Genomic DNA, 18,371 nt, shown 5'->3' on the forward strand with positions numbered 1-18,371 from the left:
CTACCAAGAAATAGAAGACTCCAGGGCTAGAGGTATAGCTCCGTGTTAGAGTTCTTGCTTAGCATATGCAAGATCTGGATTTTGATCCTCATCACCAAAAAAAAAAAAAAAAAAAAAAAAAAAGAATGAGGCAAATAAAAAAGAAAAAGAGTCCTAGAACATCTTCTTATCTTCTTGTACCTCATGGGAGTCATACCCCCTCCTTTTCCAAAGATAATTACTATTCAAACTTCCAACATTATGGTGATAGTTCTTAAACAGTATGTATCATTTTGTGGCCAGATTCTTCCACTTATATTTGTGAGATTTATGCATAGTGTTACTTGTGTCAGTATTTTGGACTTTGTTATTGCTGTGCAGTATCCCACTGTGTGAATATACTAGTACACACACACACACACACACACACGTATGTATATATGTATACATTACAATACTATTCCTTCTTTGTAGTGTGTATGTGTTTGTGTGTGTGGTACCCTGGGATCAAAGCCGGGGCCTATAGGCAAGCACTCTACCATAGACCTACACCCAGTCCTCTTCTGTTGGTAGGTATTTGGGGTTGTTCCCAGTTTGGGACATTATAAATAAAACGCTATTTATATTTTGTCCTGTGCATACCTAAGTTTAATTGCTGGGTCATAGAATAAGTGTACATTCAACAGTATTGGAAATTGTGAAATAGTTTGCCAGAGTGGTTGTGTAACTTTGTAGTTCCACCCGCTATTTATGAGTTCCACTTGTTTGAAACATCTTGATATTAGAAATACATTCTATTAACAGTGTTTTTACTTTGGGCCACACTGGTGAGTATGTTGTGGTGTTTTGTTGTGATTTTAATTTGATTGCTAAAGACGTTCAGCATTTTATTTGGATTTTTTGGCTTATTAGCCATCTTTCATGGACTGTTCAGGTCTCTTCCTTCCTTTTTTTCTTTCCTCTCTCTATTGAGTTGCCTTTTCTTATTGCTTTATATGAGTTCTTTATATACTTTGGATGTCTACTTAGATATTTTCTCTTATTCTGCATCTTGCATTTTCCTTCTCTCAATTGTATTTTTCAAAAAGAAGAAGTTCTTGTCTTTATTTGGTTCAGTTTACAAGTCTTTTCTCTATGGTTAGTCTTTTTAGCATTCTGTTTAAGAACATTTTTCTTACCTCAAAACCATGAAGATATTTCCCTGTGTTCTAGAAGTTTCTATTGTTTTGCCTTTCACATTACATCCATCATTCTTTCATGTTGCATCCACAATTGTAATACATCATTTTTTCCTACTTGGATATCCAGTTGGCCCTGCACTTTCCCCACTGCTCTGCATGGCCTCCTTTGCCACAGATCAAGCACTATTCAGGCTTGGGTTTGTTTGGAATCTGTTTTGTTACACAGATCAGTTTTTCCATCCTTGTGTTAACACCAAACTATCTTAATTGCTATAGTTTTAGACTAAGTCTTGACATCTAAAAGGATAGATGTACTTCTTACAGATTTTTTTTTTTTCTATAGGTTTGTTTTGTAGCTTTCTTATTAAAGTAAGGCAGTTACCTTCTGTTCCTAGTTCCTAATTTGCTGAGTTTGGGTTTGTTTTTAAATCATGGGTAGATACTGAATTTTATCAAATATTTTTCTGAATCTATTAAGTTTTTCTCCTTATTGAAATATGAAGCTAGACTTATATTTCTAGAATAGATTTGATAGCATTTTCTGGTAGACATCTGTTCTGGAATTTTCTTTGTTAAGGAAGAGTTTAAATTATAGATTTTTAACTAGCTGTCAGACTACTATTTTTAAATTTCTTTCATCATTATAAATAATTTTTCCCCTAGGAATTTGTCTTGTCTAAAATTTCAAACATAATTGTCTTAAAGTTATTTATAATGTTCTCTTTTGATCTCTTTTTATTTTGAAGTAATATCAAACTTAGATTAAAATTGTAAGAATAGAGCAGATAACTTTTTCTAAATCACCCCAGAGATGCTTAGCCATATGTCCCTTGGTTATCTCTGCATTTTGAGTTGGTTTTTGTGTATGCTCTCAGGTATGAGTCTGAGTTTATTTTTTTACAAATGGATGTTAGAAATTTTTTAGCACTCATTTTTCGAAGAGTGCCCTTTCTCTACTAACCTTTGAACTTCTGTCAAAAACAAGTTGTCCATATATGTATGCTTTTATTTTTAGATTCTTTATTTTATTCTCTTGATCTATTTGCTACAGCTGTTTGTGATGGTGGGACTTGTCTAGTAACAGTTACCATGTTATGGGCGAATATTTTTAACTCCATCATACTACTTTTAGTTCCCAGTTCATTTAAGCATCAACTATTATGTTGTAAGTTCACTGAAAAAGCCAGTAAGTTTTAAGCAAATTATGATTTATTACATGATCTCATATATATTAATTTTATGAGAATGACTTTAAAAGTTATTTCAAGGGGCTGGGGACGTAGCTCAAGCAGTAGCACACTCGCCTGGCATGCGTGCAGCCTAGGTTCGATCCTCAGCACCACATACAAACAAAGATACTGTGTCCGACGAAAACTAAAAAATAAAAAAATAAATAAATATTAAAAATTCTCTCTCTCTCAAAAAAAAAGTTATTTCAAATGAATGCTGTCACATTGATGGCTTTTTAATTTACTGAACAAAGAATAATTATTCAAGTCCTATGACACTTTGGTCATATCAGTCTTCTTTTACCAAATATGCATCTTTTGGCTAGTTATTGGATCTTGTTGCTGTAGAAGTTTTTATTTTGCATTTCTTTTTAAATCCTCTCGAAGTAGAGATGTTATTCTTATAGGAACAGTTATAGGACTAATATCATGTTTTAGATGTAGCCAGCATGCTTTATTCTCTAGCCATGTATCGCAAGGTTAGCTTTTATTATAACTCGCTAGGTAAGCTTTATGTCTGACAATTCAAACATCAGATGAATGATTGGCCTCAGTGACTTTTAAATGTCCTTCAACCTTGAGATTCTATTATTTTTTAGCAAATTAAATTTCAGCAAGAATGTCTTGAGCACCATCTTAATAATGAATGTTATCTAAGAAGGGAAACTGTCTTTGCCTTTGAAAGGCTCAGAATTTTATTGGTGAGATAATACCTTAAAATATTGTTAAAAATTGTGCATGATTAATTATAGAATGAACAGCACACACCATAAATGCCTGAAATGTGAGCACAGAGGAGGAGACAATGTGGTAGAAGTAGAATGAGAAAGAGCACATCTTGTCATCTTGCGTGGGGGAAATCAGTGAAAGAGAGCCACTGAAGCGGGACAAAGGAGTACACATTTGCAGGAATGTCAGTGAAGAGCTCAGCTAGCAGAAGCAGACAGCAGTTTGGTCTTGTTTTTAAAATGAGGGGCTACGTTATGAACTACTGCAGTTTTATCAGCAATGGCATTCCTTTGGGTGGGCACCTGCACAGTTGTTCCATTAGCTGTCAAGTTTGAAAATTGTAGATTTGCATAACTAAGTTTTGCCACCAGTAATTATGTCTTAATATTGCAGCAGAGTAAAATTTTTTTGTGGACAAATCCTCACCCATATTATGAGACACATCTGTTGGAGAAACAGTATGAACAGGACTTACATCTGAGATCTGTGATTTTGGAGTTGCTAGAGGTTGGAGCTATCCTCAGACTGGCAACCTTCCTGCCTCAGCTTCCCAAGTTGTTGGTATTATAGGCATGTACTACCAGGCCCAGCTTTGGGGAAGTACTTTTGAGCTCTGTTGCTTTTCATCATCTGTTTGAGTCTAGTAGAGTCTAGTCTTTTGTTTGTGTTTAGTTTTTAAGGTTCAAGGTCATACAGAGGTTAAAACTGTCCTCCTGAGTTGTTGCTACAGTCTGAACACAGTATTCCATGTTATCATTTGATTTTTAACATGGTGTTAGAACTATAATTAAAAGTGCACTAATTTCCAGATGTGCTGCTGCATGCCTGTTAATCCCAGTGGTTCAGGAGGCTGAGGTAGAAGGATTGCAAGTTCAAAGCCAGCCTCACCAATTTAGTGAGGCCCTAAGCAGCTTAGCAAGATTCATGTCTCAAAATGAAAAATAAAAAGGGGTGGGGATGTGACTCAGTGGGTAAGCCCCTCTGGGTTCAATCCCTGATACAAAAAAAAAAAAAAAAATTCACACTAATTAATTTTTGTTTAATATTGTTCAATTAAAATCAAATAGACATATACCAGAAAAAAAAAGTTTAAATAAATTTCCTGCAAAATTGTAAAGCACCATAGTTTCTTTCCATTAAATATGACTTAAACAAGTTATGGAATATTTCTAAAATTTAGTTTATTACTGAATATGAAATATGTATAATGAACCATCTGTAAGTATGAAAATTCCAGATATTCAATTTATATATCATAGTTTTCAGTTTTTAACCTTATGTAACTAAACTCTTCTCAGGTAAAACTTAAAATGTGGATAATATTTTATAATCTTCTGTCTCACATTAAGTTTTTACAATATTTGATGTCTAGAAACTTAGAAAATAATTGATAGACATCACTTTTCTGCCTGCTTTCTGATCACCCCATTATTGATCACCACAGGACCATTACTATAGCTAATGTGCATTTTTCTCATGTCTCCTACAGGCCACAGTCAGAACCAGCAAAGTGCATACATGATGATTGGGCCATTTTTATTGAAGAAAAAAAAATTGAAGCAATAGAAATTTAATCTTAACAAAGAACAATATGAGATTTTCTATCCATTTTATCTCATTAACACATATTTTATTCTTCTCAACCAGGTAGAATTTGGTCTATAAGAAATACATTTTAATATGCTTAGTTGGAAAAAAATTTTTAAAAGAATTCAGAGCTGTTGGTGCTATAAAAATAGTGCATGTATTTCTGTGATTGTTTTAGTGTCACTTTTTTTGTTGTTGTTCATTTTTGGCAGATAAAATAACACAAGAAGATATTGAAGGCATACTACAGAAATTTACTGGGACAATAATGCAAGTACCCCCTCTGTGAGTTCAATTATTGATTTGATTAAATGTTTAAATTACTTTCCACTGCTTAACATCACTCTAAACTAGAATGGGATTCCTTTTGTTATATGGCAAGGCAGATTTTAAATCTGCCATAGGGAATGATCGTGTAAAGGTGAGCCAGATTTAGACTCACGTGAAGCTCTGTCTAGGAGGTAGTGTGGCGTGGTCTCCTGTCCTTGGGTGTTCCACAGTCTAGCATCTGGGCTGTTTGTGTTTTTATCAGCTTTTCCAATTCTGTCTACAGATATCAAGGCAGTTCTGCTGCTCAGAGATGTCATTTTCCCAGAAATTACCATGAAGGACCATACTGAGAGCATCAGAGTTGTGCTAATATGTCCTAATATGCACTGCCTCTCAGAAGTTAGGCCCATTCCTTTGGGGCCTAGAATTTTTCTCTATGACAAATGGAACAGATGAGAATTATATTAAAAATATAAATATTTTGCTTTACCACTCGGTTCATTCAGGTTGCTATAACAAAATATAAACTATAGCTTAGAAACAGCAGAAATTATTTCTCACAATTTTGGATGCTGAGAAGTTCAAGATAAGGGACTCCTGGTTCAGTTGTTGGTGAGGGCCAACTTTCTCATAGCCAGTGCCTTCTTACTGTGTTCTCACACTGAAGGGGCAATACAGCTGTCTGGGGCCTCTTTGGTAAGGGCAGTGACCCCTTCTGGGAGGGCTATGCTCTGTGATCTAATCACCATCCAAAAGGTCCTGCTTCCTAATACCATAATATTGGTACTTAGGATTTCAACTTTTAAATTCGGAAGAGTCATAGACGTTAAAACCATAACACCACTTAACCATATTTGTGCGCATGTGACCATTTCAGGCAAATCACTTTTTTTTTTTTAAATGGCTGAGGTTAAGTCAGGATAAGTTACTAAGAGTTATTTTAGAATTTTGTATTCATATTGCATTTTTAAGTCTTTTTTCCCTCTTTTTAAGAATGTTGAACTACCTATGGAAAAATGGTTTTTCATATATTTCCTCAAATGTAAAACTTTAAAAATTTTAGTAAGGCCTGAATAAAAATTAACTTAGGCCATTGTTAAACTGAATTAAACTTATAAGGACCATTTTAGATTTTCTTTGCTCTGACTATCCAAAGATTTTGTGACCTAATAAAATTTTATTACACAAAGCTAAAATATATGAAGTAGAGTTTATGCTTATAAGCTTTTTAGAAACACTGATAACTTTAATATAAAGTGAAATTTATTATAGTAGAAATTATTTCAAGGAAATTTAGCTGAGATCATTATGACCAGAGGCTACTACTGAGTTCCTTGTGCCCTTGACTTAGAAAGAGACTAGGGAAGGGAATGTATGAATAGCCCATCTCCAGGAAGATCGTTAAAGAAGGGCTCATTGAATGCCAGAATGGGCTCAAATTAGCCTCTAAGATATTTAGGAGCTTTATCCCTGAAAACATTTTGGAGTGGGTTGGAAGAAAAACCAGTTCAAGTTTTAGAAGGGCTTTTCACTTTAAAGGGCTGCTAGATATTCTTTCTTTTCATGCCATCATATGGAATTACCATCTTTCATTCTCTCTCAATCTCCCTCAGATCGTCCTCTCTTATTCCCTCCCTCTCTCCCTCTCTTATCTTGTAAGTTATTCTGCATTAAAGAAAGATGGACAGAGACTTTCAACTTTAATGAAGAGAGGTGAAGTAGTAGAAGCAAAACCTGCCAGGCCAGTAACTGTATACAGTATCTCCCTTCAAAATTTCCAGCCGCCATTTTTCACATTAGGTAAGATGGAGAAATCTGAAATCATTTGTATTTACTGTACCTTTATTTATATTTAGTTGCTGTTGAATAATTCCAATGGTTCCCTATGTTTTTGGAGATTCTTCTTAAATTTTGAATTTATGAAAGGTTGTGATTTGGTTACACATTTAATGAGATACCTCAAGCTACATGGAGGTTCAGAAATGTCTTTTTTCACTAGGCTGAGTTTTTCATGTTATAGGATGTCATCTTGCTATTAAATTGGAAGTACCATACCTTAGATCCATCCCGCTGGAGAAGGTCTGGGGACGTGGCTCAGTTTAGAGCACTGCCTAGCATGTCCAAGGCCCTGGGTTTCATCCCCAATACTGCAAAAAGAGAAAAAGCTCTCTATGGAGAAAACAGTATATATCTTCAATGTTTTAGACTTAAAATTTTATCTTATAGAATGCTTTTCTTTCCATTTTTGACTACTACTGATACATTTGGTTTTAGAATAGATGTTAATTTGTCCTCTTAATATCCTTTAATAAAGAAAAAATTCTTTATTAAAGAATTTTATCCTTTAATAAAATATTTTTAGCTTTTGGACAAAAACAAATTTTAAGAATGGACTCATTCCCCCGCCCCCCCGCCCTTTGTTTCCTGTAAGTTACTACTAAAGATCCTGAAAATATGGAAGAAACAGATAAGGCAGAATGTATCTTTGACAACATGGTCACATTTTAATTCAGGCCATCAATTTGAATATATAATTCAGATTTGAAATAAACTAAAAAGCTAGTTTTTGTTGTTTAGAAATTTTATGTGCTTCCTGGCTGCAGCAAGTTGTAGGTAAAGTCTTGAGCACCTAAGAGCTGTGAAGTATCAGGAGGTGTAGTTCTTGATGCTCAAGCTCTCTGACATTGATCCCACCATTAATTTCATATAGTTAGGATTCCTTTTAGAAATAACTTTCCAAAACCTTTATTCCTAAACTTTGTTGCTTTTTGTCACTGGCATTATTATTTAATGTGTATTAGGTTTCTGCAGAATGTGGTGTTATATAGTTAAAGAAACTCATTTTCTTAAGTACCTTGATTGTAAACTGACAAATAATGGAAAAAAAAAATCACACTGAAAAGTATTTTGCTCCATTCACTGAAAATGCAACAGCTGGCCTGGCAGAGTGAGTATTATTTACAAAAATAAGAAAATTCCTATTTTTCTGACTTCATATGTCATAAATGCCTTATTTCTTTGACTCGAGACTGCAGTAGGCCAAAGAGTTGTCTTTCACCGAAGTCAGATATAATGCAAAAACTGTCAGCACACCTCGATTCCATCCTGGTGCTCCTTTGTATTTTATCAGTGTCGCCAACCATTAGTTCATGGGGGGAAAGAAAGAAGAATAATTAAAATCTCCAGGTGGGGAATTTTTATTAATTTCCCTGATGGCTGTATTCCTTCCTTGATATTAGAAACAGCAAGAATGTAGTCCTTTTGTGTAGAAATGCGGCAGCTCTTTTCGGTATATCTTGATGATAATGAAATGAAGCAAACCCCTGCTCTCCACTGATGAACTTGTAAATGCTATGCTAACAAGCTGATTAGATATTCAGTCAGTCCTAGGACTTTGTGTAATTTCAAGTTATGTTGTTATTTTTTTCAAAAATATTTCAAAAATAACATTTACATATCCTGAGCTTTCTGTGTATAGTATAATACACAAACATGATTCTTATCATTGTGAAAGGATTTCTTTGTTGCTTGGTTTGTTGGTTATATTTTTTTGAACTTACATATCTGAAAGGTTTTAAATATCTACAGCTCATGGGAGCAAAGCTGATATTTCCAACCATTTAAAACCTAATAAATGAACAAGGTTCATGTATCTGAAAGTATTTTTAATGTCTGTATTTCATGACAGCAAAACTGAGATTTCTGACTATTTAAAACCTATTAAGGGAACAAGGCTGAGGTATTAAAGTGGTATGACTCGCCAGTTAATTTAAAATGTGTTCATGAGTTTCTGCTGTTTGCTTTCTCCACACTTTGACTTTTCAATCTCACAAACACATATGCTGCAGGATGAATAATTTATGTTTCAGCACATAAATATTTTATCACTCAATGGTTTGCATAGTGCATTTTTTACACTTGTTTAGGGGCATCATTTCTATGTAAAGTGGATTTCATAGGAGGTTAGCAATTTACCATGTCACTGTTAACATTCCAGATGTTGAATGTGGAGGAGGTTTTTATATCAGAAGCTTGGTCAGTGACATTGGCAAAGGTAAGCAGAAAAATGAATTATGAATTATCATTTAGAGAGTAATATTCCTTTTTGATGGGAAGAGGGAATTTTCTATTTTTCATATTTCTGAGTACTGGCCTGTGGAACTGAGCTCTTACTGCTTTCAGCCTTGGGAGCATTGTCAGTTTCTAGCATGGAATTACCATCCTCTGCAGCTATAGTGAGGGACTTGTGATGGGACAGGAAGAGAAAGGAATGGCAGATGAAGGCAGGAGTAATGAATGCAAGAGCCAATGTTTTTTTAAGTACAAAACATTTTAACTCCAAGTAGATATCAGAAAAAAAAAGATGTATCCTCCTAAAAGTTATATTTATTGATGCAAATCACATTAAAAAAAAAAAAATCCTGGAAACCATAGTCTCACAATCCACCAGGAAGTTGTGATTCTGGCTCTGCTATTTCCCGGCAGTTACAACACTAGACTAGTATATCTCCTGTGCAAAGTAAGGGTAAAATTGACCTCATGAGGTTGCTTCATGAATTGAATAAAAATAAATATGTGCCAGTTTTTTGTAGACTTTAAAGCAGTTCATGAGTTATTATATTGTTTTGCCACTTAATTATTTGTTTATCTCAGGGGTCTTGGCTCTTACTGGTTTACTTACAGGTCGGCTTTTGGGATGGTTTTGAGAGGTTTGAGTCAAGTTCTTTTGTCATTTGAAAGATTATAGATTGTGAAATACTGAAACACTCATCTTATGGAATTTTCACCTTTTGTTGCTGTAGAGCTCTCTTCCTGTGCCAATGTACTAGAGCTTACCCGAACCAAACAGGGGCCATTTACACTAGAAGAACATGCCCTTCCTGAGGACAAATGGACAATTGATGACGTTGCACAGTCTCTTGAGCATTGCTCGTCTCTTCTGCCAGCAGAGCTGACACTTAAAAAATCAAAACCCGAAGAGTCTAATGAGCAGATTTTGAGCTGTGAATATATGACTCTAAACGAGACAAAGGGGGAAGATGATGTTAATAAGACATTCTGAAGTTGACCTGAGAATATCATCATTTCCTGGTTGACATTTGAATCCTGTGTGTAGATGCAGAATGACAAGCTACGTGCAAGGGACAACTGATTCTTCTAACTACTTCTTTTTTTTTTTTTTTTTTTTGCATGAATAAAAATGACCATCATTTAGTTTCTATAGCCTACAATTTATTTACTATACATTATGAATGGAGTTGCACTTGTTCAATTCTTTTCTATACTATCAATTGTTCTTTTAAGATATTTTTATATTAAAAAATGAATTTGATTGGAATTAGGATATTGATGCTGAGTTTGATTTCTTCAGCCTTTTTCTATGAAAAAGCTGAACTGATTTTCTAAGCAAAGATTTATGAGCTATGTGTCTGAGTAGCATCATTAAATGTGATTTTGATTTTATTTGGATTTCCATGTGGCTTCATTGTTTAAGAATTCTCTAACTCTGTTTGAAATGGCCATTACTGAACTCCTTCTTGCCTTTGGAAAGTTTGTTATTAAAAAACATTTCCTTAAAAAGACTGTACTCACTCACCTAGTATTTGCTGTGTGTGTTTAGATCTTAGAAATGAATAAAGTTTTATAATAAATATTTGTAAATGAACCAATCATTGCTGCTACCACTTACAATATGTAAATAAAAACTAATATTGAATTAATTTCTCTTCTGTTAGAGTCCAAGACAGCTCCTCCTCCAATAGCTTTGTGCAGCTGTGTGCTCTTTTTTTGTGTGTGTGATTTCATCAACCCAATCAACTACTTTGTGCCAAATTACTAAGTAACATAATTTTAAAAATTTAAACTACAGACTGTATCTTAAGTTAAGGTTTTCTCTGATCTTTAACTTTTATTTCTCTCTCTCTCCCTCTCTCTCTCTCTCTCTCTCTCTCTCTCTCTCTCTCTGGTTTCTTCAGTGATTTGCTCTTTATAGTGAAGTTTATAGACTTGGAGATAGCTGTCCTGTGCATTCCAGCTGATCCCTTCTGCTCCAAATACTTAAAATTTGTTCAAATAGCTGGAAAGTTACAAATCCCTCTTTCCCATAATTTTGAAAATTACAAAATAGTAAATATTATGTAATGCATCCTTCATAATTTTGTTGAGAATGTACTGTATTATGCAACTGATATGCAGAAATGTTTAATTTCCTCTTCATTTACTCAAATATAATTTCAAAAGGAAAATTTTAAATTTCATAAAATTTGAGTTTTGGGATTTTTATTGATTACCTTTCTTCTTAAAGGTGGTTGCCTGCTTGCAACTCAGCATTTTAACATTTAAATTTAAAGTGATTTTATTTGTGGTTTATCTATTTGTGGTTAATATACAAAGTTAGGTGCTTCAGTAAAGCATCTTCAGCATATTGGCAACATTTGAAATGAAAATATTAAAACTAATTTTTAGTATGAGACCCAAAACTGAGCATACTGATACTTTGCTGCATTAACATAAAATAACAAACACATAAATTTATAAATTGAAAATTTATTATTTTACTTATTCATTTGTAGTACTCTACAATTTGTGTCAACCAAAGGTGGCAGTGGCTACCTCTGCCTGTTAAGAGTGGCATAGGTTACAATATGTTTTCATTCATTGCCAAAGTCCAAATTGGGGAATGTTTCAGTTTTAGAATATGGATGAGGTAGTTCTACTTTTTTTTTCCATCTTAAAAATTGACATGTACAATTTACTGATTAGGAAAATGTCAAGATTATTTGAGAAGGAAATAACTTCCAAAAATGATAGCCAGTCCTTTTCTTTTATATTGAAAACATTGAAGAAAATTTTCCCAAATAGAAAAATTACCTCTAGTCCTTACCATCCTAATGCACTAACTTTCAAAGTTTGATTTTTATAATACCATTTTTTTCCTTTTTGTTCAGATAATTAGTCTTAAGTCACCTATACTACTTAAAAAAAAAAAAAACTGGTACTGGGGATTAAACACAGGGGCCCTCCTCCACTGAGCTATACCCCCAGCCCTTTTTAGTTTTTATTTTGAGACAGAGTCTCGCTAAGTTGCCTAGGCTGTCCTTGAACTTATGATCCTCCTGCCTCAGCCTCTTGAGTAGTTGATATCACTGTGACCACCATGTCCGGCAGGCACCTATAGTTTTTTTATTGACAATTTTTATTTGATATTATCCATATTTAGTTTTGATAGTAATTATTGTAATCATATTCCTACCTACTCATAATTTGTTTGAATCATTTTCCTATGACAAAATACTTGAATTGTTTTGTTTTATGAGGATAAATTCTCAGAGTGGGATTATTCAGTGAAATTATTTGACTTTTATGTTTTATGTTGCCTTATTGCATTCCCAGAATTGTTACACCTCACAGAGTCCCATTTGTGTTGGGATTTTTATGTGCTGTTGTTATTTAATAAGAGAAAAATCAAAGTTTCTCTAAATTGCTTTTGTGTGATTACCTGCATACTTTGTACATCTAAATAAATAAATGTCTTAATGGTTTCTTGATCTGTATGAGTTATTTATGCAGTAAATGTTTGATAAAAATGTTTATCATGACTTTTGTAAACCTTAAGGCTTTTTTTTTCATTTTGCTGTCTAGATTTGCTAACTTATTTTATGAATTCATTCTCTTTTATCATCATCAAGTGTGTTAAGTATTAAGGGTTAAATTTTACTGAAACTTTAAAATATTCTTGTAACTCTCACAAGTAGCTAAAACTAATAGAGATGATCTGAAAAATTCAAGATTCATCCAGTCTGGAATTTAAGTACCAGCTCTCTCCCCACCACCATTTTAATCAAAAATATTAAAGAAGTATTTATGTCTCATATATTTCAGGCCTAAGGCTTCATACCATAATACAGTTATTTTTCTTATAAGCAAAAGATAAATTAGAAATTCTTAAAAATGTCTTAACCTGGAATATACCAAATCTCTACATTTTGGACACTTTAAGCCTTTTATATTACTGAAAAATATTGTCCTAACCTAAGACCAACAAAGTGGCTTTAGAATTATTTTATTTGTGGTCTTAAAGTCCCTAAGCCCTAAGGCAGGGGTTTTAGCTCAGTGGTAGAGCACTTTTCTTGCACACGAGAGTCACTGGGTCCGATCCTCAGCACCACATAAAAATAAATAAATAAAATTAAGGTATTGTGTCCATCTACAACTAAAAAAAAAAATCTTTAAATCCTTGAGCATTAAAATAATAGAAATCTGCTGTCGATAAATTCAAGATTGAGAAATGTGAGTAAGAGCTAAACTCACAGTGTCTTATACTGACCAGATCTTTTCCTCTCAAATACTTGAATCAAGACAAGCCACTGGCTCATCATCAAAAATGATTCTGCTAAGAGTGCTTTATGTCAGGTCTTCAGTACATCTTATGACTCTGACCTGTTTGAAATTTGTATTGGACTTAAAATGGACATATAGAGGTTCAATTAGGTGGTGGATTGTTCTGTTTTCAAAGAAAGCAAACAGTTGACCTTTTGAGGTATAAAATAGAAGATGTGATTCAAAAGCACTCTATAATGTTAGGACATTTATTAAATAGAGGATAATAAGCTCTGAAGTCGTCATAATAGCCTTGTACTTAAAATTTAAATAGGATTGTATTGAAATTTTCTTTCTTTAAGGTGTGTGTGAGCAGCGCCAGTTTGCCCTGCTGGTTCATTTTATGTCATTGTCAAACACTTGTTACATGGCACTCAAATCAGTCACACCTTCATTTGTCAACTTGTGAATTAAATTCTTTGAAGAGAATATTTTCAGATTGCTGTTTTCAACAGTGATGCCAGTAGAAAGGTTTAAGTCAGAAAAGTATTTTGCTCTTTTATCCATTACTTTTAAAATTCAGTATATCAGATTATTTTTCTCCCTGCCTTAATCTGCTCTTCGTTTCTATGCAAAGCCCTTAATCATTTTAGGCCTCAATTTGTCCATCTTTAAAACAAAGGAGACAAACTTTTCTCTAAGAATTTTTCCAGCAGTCAAATATTAGGGTTCTGAGTGTAGGTCATTTGTATTTATTCTGCTCAGGAACTCATTCCTCATGAAACTGAGTCTTCTTCTTGTTCATCAATTCTGGAAAATTTCATTTCTTTGCATATCACGTCTCTTCCAGCTAGTAGTCCTATTTACATCTTCACATTTTAGTCTATGTCTAATTACTCTTTCATATTTTCCATCTCTTTATCCCACTATTCCTCATCCTGGGAAATTTCCTCAAATCTTCTTTCCAAATAAAGAATTCCTTCTTCTGCTATTTTTATTTACTGTTTACAACTCTATTTCAGTGGCTATTGTGTTTTATTTTTATTCCTAGAACATTAACTGTTTTTCAAAATCTTTTTGTGTGTTGTCTTATTCTTTCAGTAGGGATTTGGTAAACCTTTTTAAATCTTTTTATTAGTTATACCAAAAAATCACACATATCATAACTATATAGCATTATTTTTTTTTCACAAATCAAACGTGTAACCAGCAACTAAATCAAGAAACAGATCATTACTAGTCCCTCTCCCCAAGCCCTCTAGAAGCTCTTTTCCAATCACCAGCTACCCACTCCTACCCCCCACAAGGGTAACCCCTTCTAGCATTATAGATCATTAATGTGGCCAATCTTGTGCTTTATATAAATAGTATTCATGCCTGGCTTCTTTTCCCAATGTTATGCTTTTTTTTTTTTTTTTGTCTGTTTGCTTTATGGGCATTGAACCAGGTTCCCTCTACCACTAAGCTACATCCCCAGCCCTTTTCATTTTTTATTGAGGCAGGATCTCACTAAGTAGTTGCCCAGGCTGGCCTAGAACTTGCTTTAGCCCCCTGCATAACTGGGATTTCAAGCTTGCGCCACTGCTCCCAGTTCAAAGTTACATTTATAAGGTTCTTCCATTTTATGTTGCTGTCTTAGCTCAGAGTGCTTATAACAAAGTACCACAGTGGGTGGCTTAATCAGCGGACATTTATTTCTCAAAATGCTGGAGAATGGAAAATACAATGTCAGAGTGCTAACAAGGTCAGGTTCTTGGTGAAGGGTTTCTTCCTGGCTTGGGGATAATTACCTTCTCACTGTGTCTTAATGTGGCAGAGAGAGGAAGCTCTTCTGTCTCTTCCTCTTACAGGGCACTGATCCCATTATGAGGGCTCTAGCCTCATGAACTCACCTAAACTTAATTGCTTCCCAAAGACCCTGCCTCCTACCCATAACACTGGGCGCTGGGACTTCAATATAGGAACTTCAGAGGGAGACAGGCATTTGCTTTATAACAGCTGCCTATAGTCATAAGCTAGTAATTCTCACTATTGCTTAATATTCCATTGTGTTTAGTATTACCCCTGTTTATTCATTTTTCTGAATGATAGGCTGGCACTTCACTAGCTTTCAGTTTGGGATCTATAAGTGATCTAGTACTGATCTCCTGGAAAATATGCACACATTGAAGTTGGACATTTCTAATAATGAAATCTAGGTTTTAAAGTATAGATGGGTTAAGCTTTAGTTGGTACCAGAGCAGTTTTTCAAAGTTACTGTTCTAGCAGTGTGTGCGCATTCTGGTGGTTCCTCACACCCATCAGCACTAAGTATTTTACATTTTGGCCATTTAGGTGGGTGTTTAGTTAATCACATTGTGGTTTTAATAAGCTTTTCCCTGTTTTTTTAGAGTGTTGGGGTGTGTGGGGGGGTATGTATTCTATTCTATTCTATTTATTTATTTATTTAGTCTGATTGCCTGGTCTGTTGGTCTATTTAGTCCTATTGTCTACTGGTCCAATAGTTCTGTGTAGTTACCTGACATTTTTAGGGAGTGTGCTCTAATATTTTCCAAATCTCCTAATTCTCAACCAAGGCAAAATTGTGTCCTTGATGTTGCAGAGTTGGATTATGAGTTAATTCTGTTAGACTTTTGGAAAACTGTGTACTTGGGTCTAGAGTATCTTTCCAGAGAGGTTTGGAGTTTGCTTTTGTGAAGCACACCAGATATATCACTATTCCAAATCTTAAATGTATAGTTTCCTAATAATAGAGCCTCCAAATACACAGTAATACTAAGTATAGAACTGAAAGGCGAAATAAACAAATTCACCATTAGAGCTGGAGAAATCAGTTCTCTCCCCTGTGACTGGTGGACCAAGTAGACCAAAAAAAAAAAAAAAAAGTGATACTATGGGAAACTTGAACACGAGCAACCAAATGACCTGAATGATCCACCCAACAACAGCAAAAATAGGGTTTTAACAAATGTACATGCAAGATATACCATCTCTATCTCATAAAGCAAGTGTTTAATAAAGTTCTAAGAATTTAAATCATACGCTTTATATTCATGTATTTTATGGTCTCTGACCACAATGAAATGAAACAAGAAACTAATTACAGAACTATCTGGGAAATCCTCCAATACTCAGAAGTTAAATGACAAACTTCTAAATAACTAATGGGTGAAAGGAGATATCACAATGGAAATTAAATTGAACTGCAACTTGTAATTCATGAGACACAGTAGAAGCAGTATTCAAAGAAAAATTAATAGTATCAAATGCTTATGTTTGATAAGAAGAAAGTAACCTAAGTTTGCACTTAAAAATTAGAAAAGTAGTTACCCTACTGGTATGAGTCAGCACCATGTATAGCCAGAGGAATGAGAAGTTAAGTTCCATTTGTGTACAGTGTGTCAAAAAGCATTCTACTGCCATGAATAACTAGTTAGAACAAATTTTTTAAAAACACTAAAAGAAAGTTTTTTAAAAAGTAGAAAATCTTTCTGTGGTGTTACATGCTTACAGTCCCAGCTTCTAGGGAGACTGAGACAAGAGAAACTCTTGAGCCCATGAATTTCAAGACAACCCTGGGAAACATAGCAAGACCCCATCTCAAAATGAAAACAAAAACAAAAACACAACAAAGCAAAAAACTAGAAAAAGAGAAAATTTAACCCAAAGCTATCAGAGGAAATAAAATAATAAAGAGCTGAAATATATACACGAAAAATAGAAATTAGAAAAAACAATAGTAAAAATCAGTAAAGGAAAAATTGATCATTTGAAAAGATCAGTGAAGTAAAATGATACAAATTACCAATATCAGGAATGAAAGACGAGACATCACTGTAACTATTACAGACATTATACAAAACCCTCATGCACAAGACCAGGATTACAAAAAAAGTTAAGCAGGCATTTCTCAGATGCACAGAAACAAAACAAAGGATTTGAAAACCAAAGCAAACAATGTATGAAAAGGGATAATGCCTGAGGACTAAGCAGAGTTTAACTGGGGAATGCAAAGTTCACTCAAGGTTCAATAGTTGATGTAATTCACCACATCAACAAATTACACAGAAAAACCATGGGATCATCTGAGTAGATGTAGAAAAAACACCAAAAAAGAACCCATTCCTGATCAAATCTCAGCACATTAGGAACTGGGCTCTGCAAGCAGCTCAAGCACACCCACAAAATGCTCCAGAGCTAGCAACAGTCAGATTTTCCCAATCTGATGAAGAGTGTTTCTGAAAAACCTATACTTAACAGTGCACTTCATTGTTTAAAAGGGAGAACTGGATACAGTAGTGCATGCCTGTAATCCCAGCCCCTTGGGAGGCAGAGGAAGGAAGATGGCAAGTTCAAAGCCAGCCTGGGAAATATAGCAAGACACTGCCTCAAAATAAAATTTCAAAAGGACTAGGATATAGCTCATAGGTAGAACACTTCTGAGCTTAATCCCCAGAACTGAAAAAAAAAGAAAGAAAGAAAGAAATGCTTTTCAAGATCAGAAAAAGGCTATTTTATCTATCTGTCTACCTGCCTGTCCGTGTCTTGTTGGTATTCTGTTTCTCTCAAGGATCAGGACTAATATACCTGCTTTTGTGACTGCCAGTTCCTTCTGTATACTCTGCTAAACGTGAAACATTTCATTTTCCCTATCTCTCCTTGGGAGACTTGTCACCCTTTTGAATTCAATTTATCTTGCAGCCTTAACTTTCTGATAGGCTTAAGAAGTTCTAGTTTTTACACACTGTTAGGATGGAATTGATATTCTCTTCAAGCTATTTATACCTAAGTGGAAGCTTAATTAATGCTTCCCCTCCGCCCCCAGCTTTTATAGTTAGAAAGGTTTGAGGTCACTTTGTCCAAGATTTTTGCTAGAAATGAAATTTTCCGTATCTTAAGAATGGTTAAGACAGATAAACTGACTTGCAACAATATAATGTGATAGTTAATTTTATATCATTAGAAAATAATCTAATAATTAATGGCAGAAATTTTAATAAATTAGCATTCATATATTCAGGTCCTTTGAAATTATTTGAATTTTCAATTCTTCCATTAAGGGAAGAAAAGGTGGGGC

General features: G+C 34.2%; 1 protein-coding gene across 1 annotated transcript in view; it reads left to right on the forward strand.

Moving 5' to 3' along the window:
* The window catches only part of Trub1 (TruB pseudouridine synthase family member 1), a 31,630-nt gene extending 19,161 nt beyond the window's left edge, over positions 1 to 12,469 (forward strand). Inside the window, exons 5-8 of the mRNA XM_026389177.2 lie at positions 4,918 to 4,990; positions 6,636 to 6,775; positions 8,973 to 9,029; positions 9,778 to 12,469. Coding sequence (XP_026244962.1) covers positions 4,918 to 4,990; positions 6,636 to 6,775; positions 8,973 to 9,029; positions 9,778 to 10,037 — 530 coding nt within the window. The 3' untranslated portion in view covers positions 10,038 to 12,469. The remainder of the gene's footprint in view (positions 1 to 4,917; positions 4,991 to 6,635; positions 6,776 to 8,972; positions 9,030 to 9,777) is intronic.
* The last annotated feature ends 5,902 nt before the right edge of the window (positions 12,470 to 18,371 follow it).

Source organism: Urocitellus parryii, chromosome 5 (assembly GCF_045843805.1).
Source record: "Urocitellus parryii isolate mUroPar1 chromosome 5, mUroPar1.hap1, whole genome shotgun sequence".
Taxonomy (NCBI): Eukaryota; Metazoa; Chordata; class Mammalia; order Rodentia; family Sciuridae; genus Urocitellus; species Urocitellus parryii.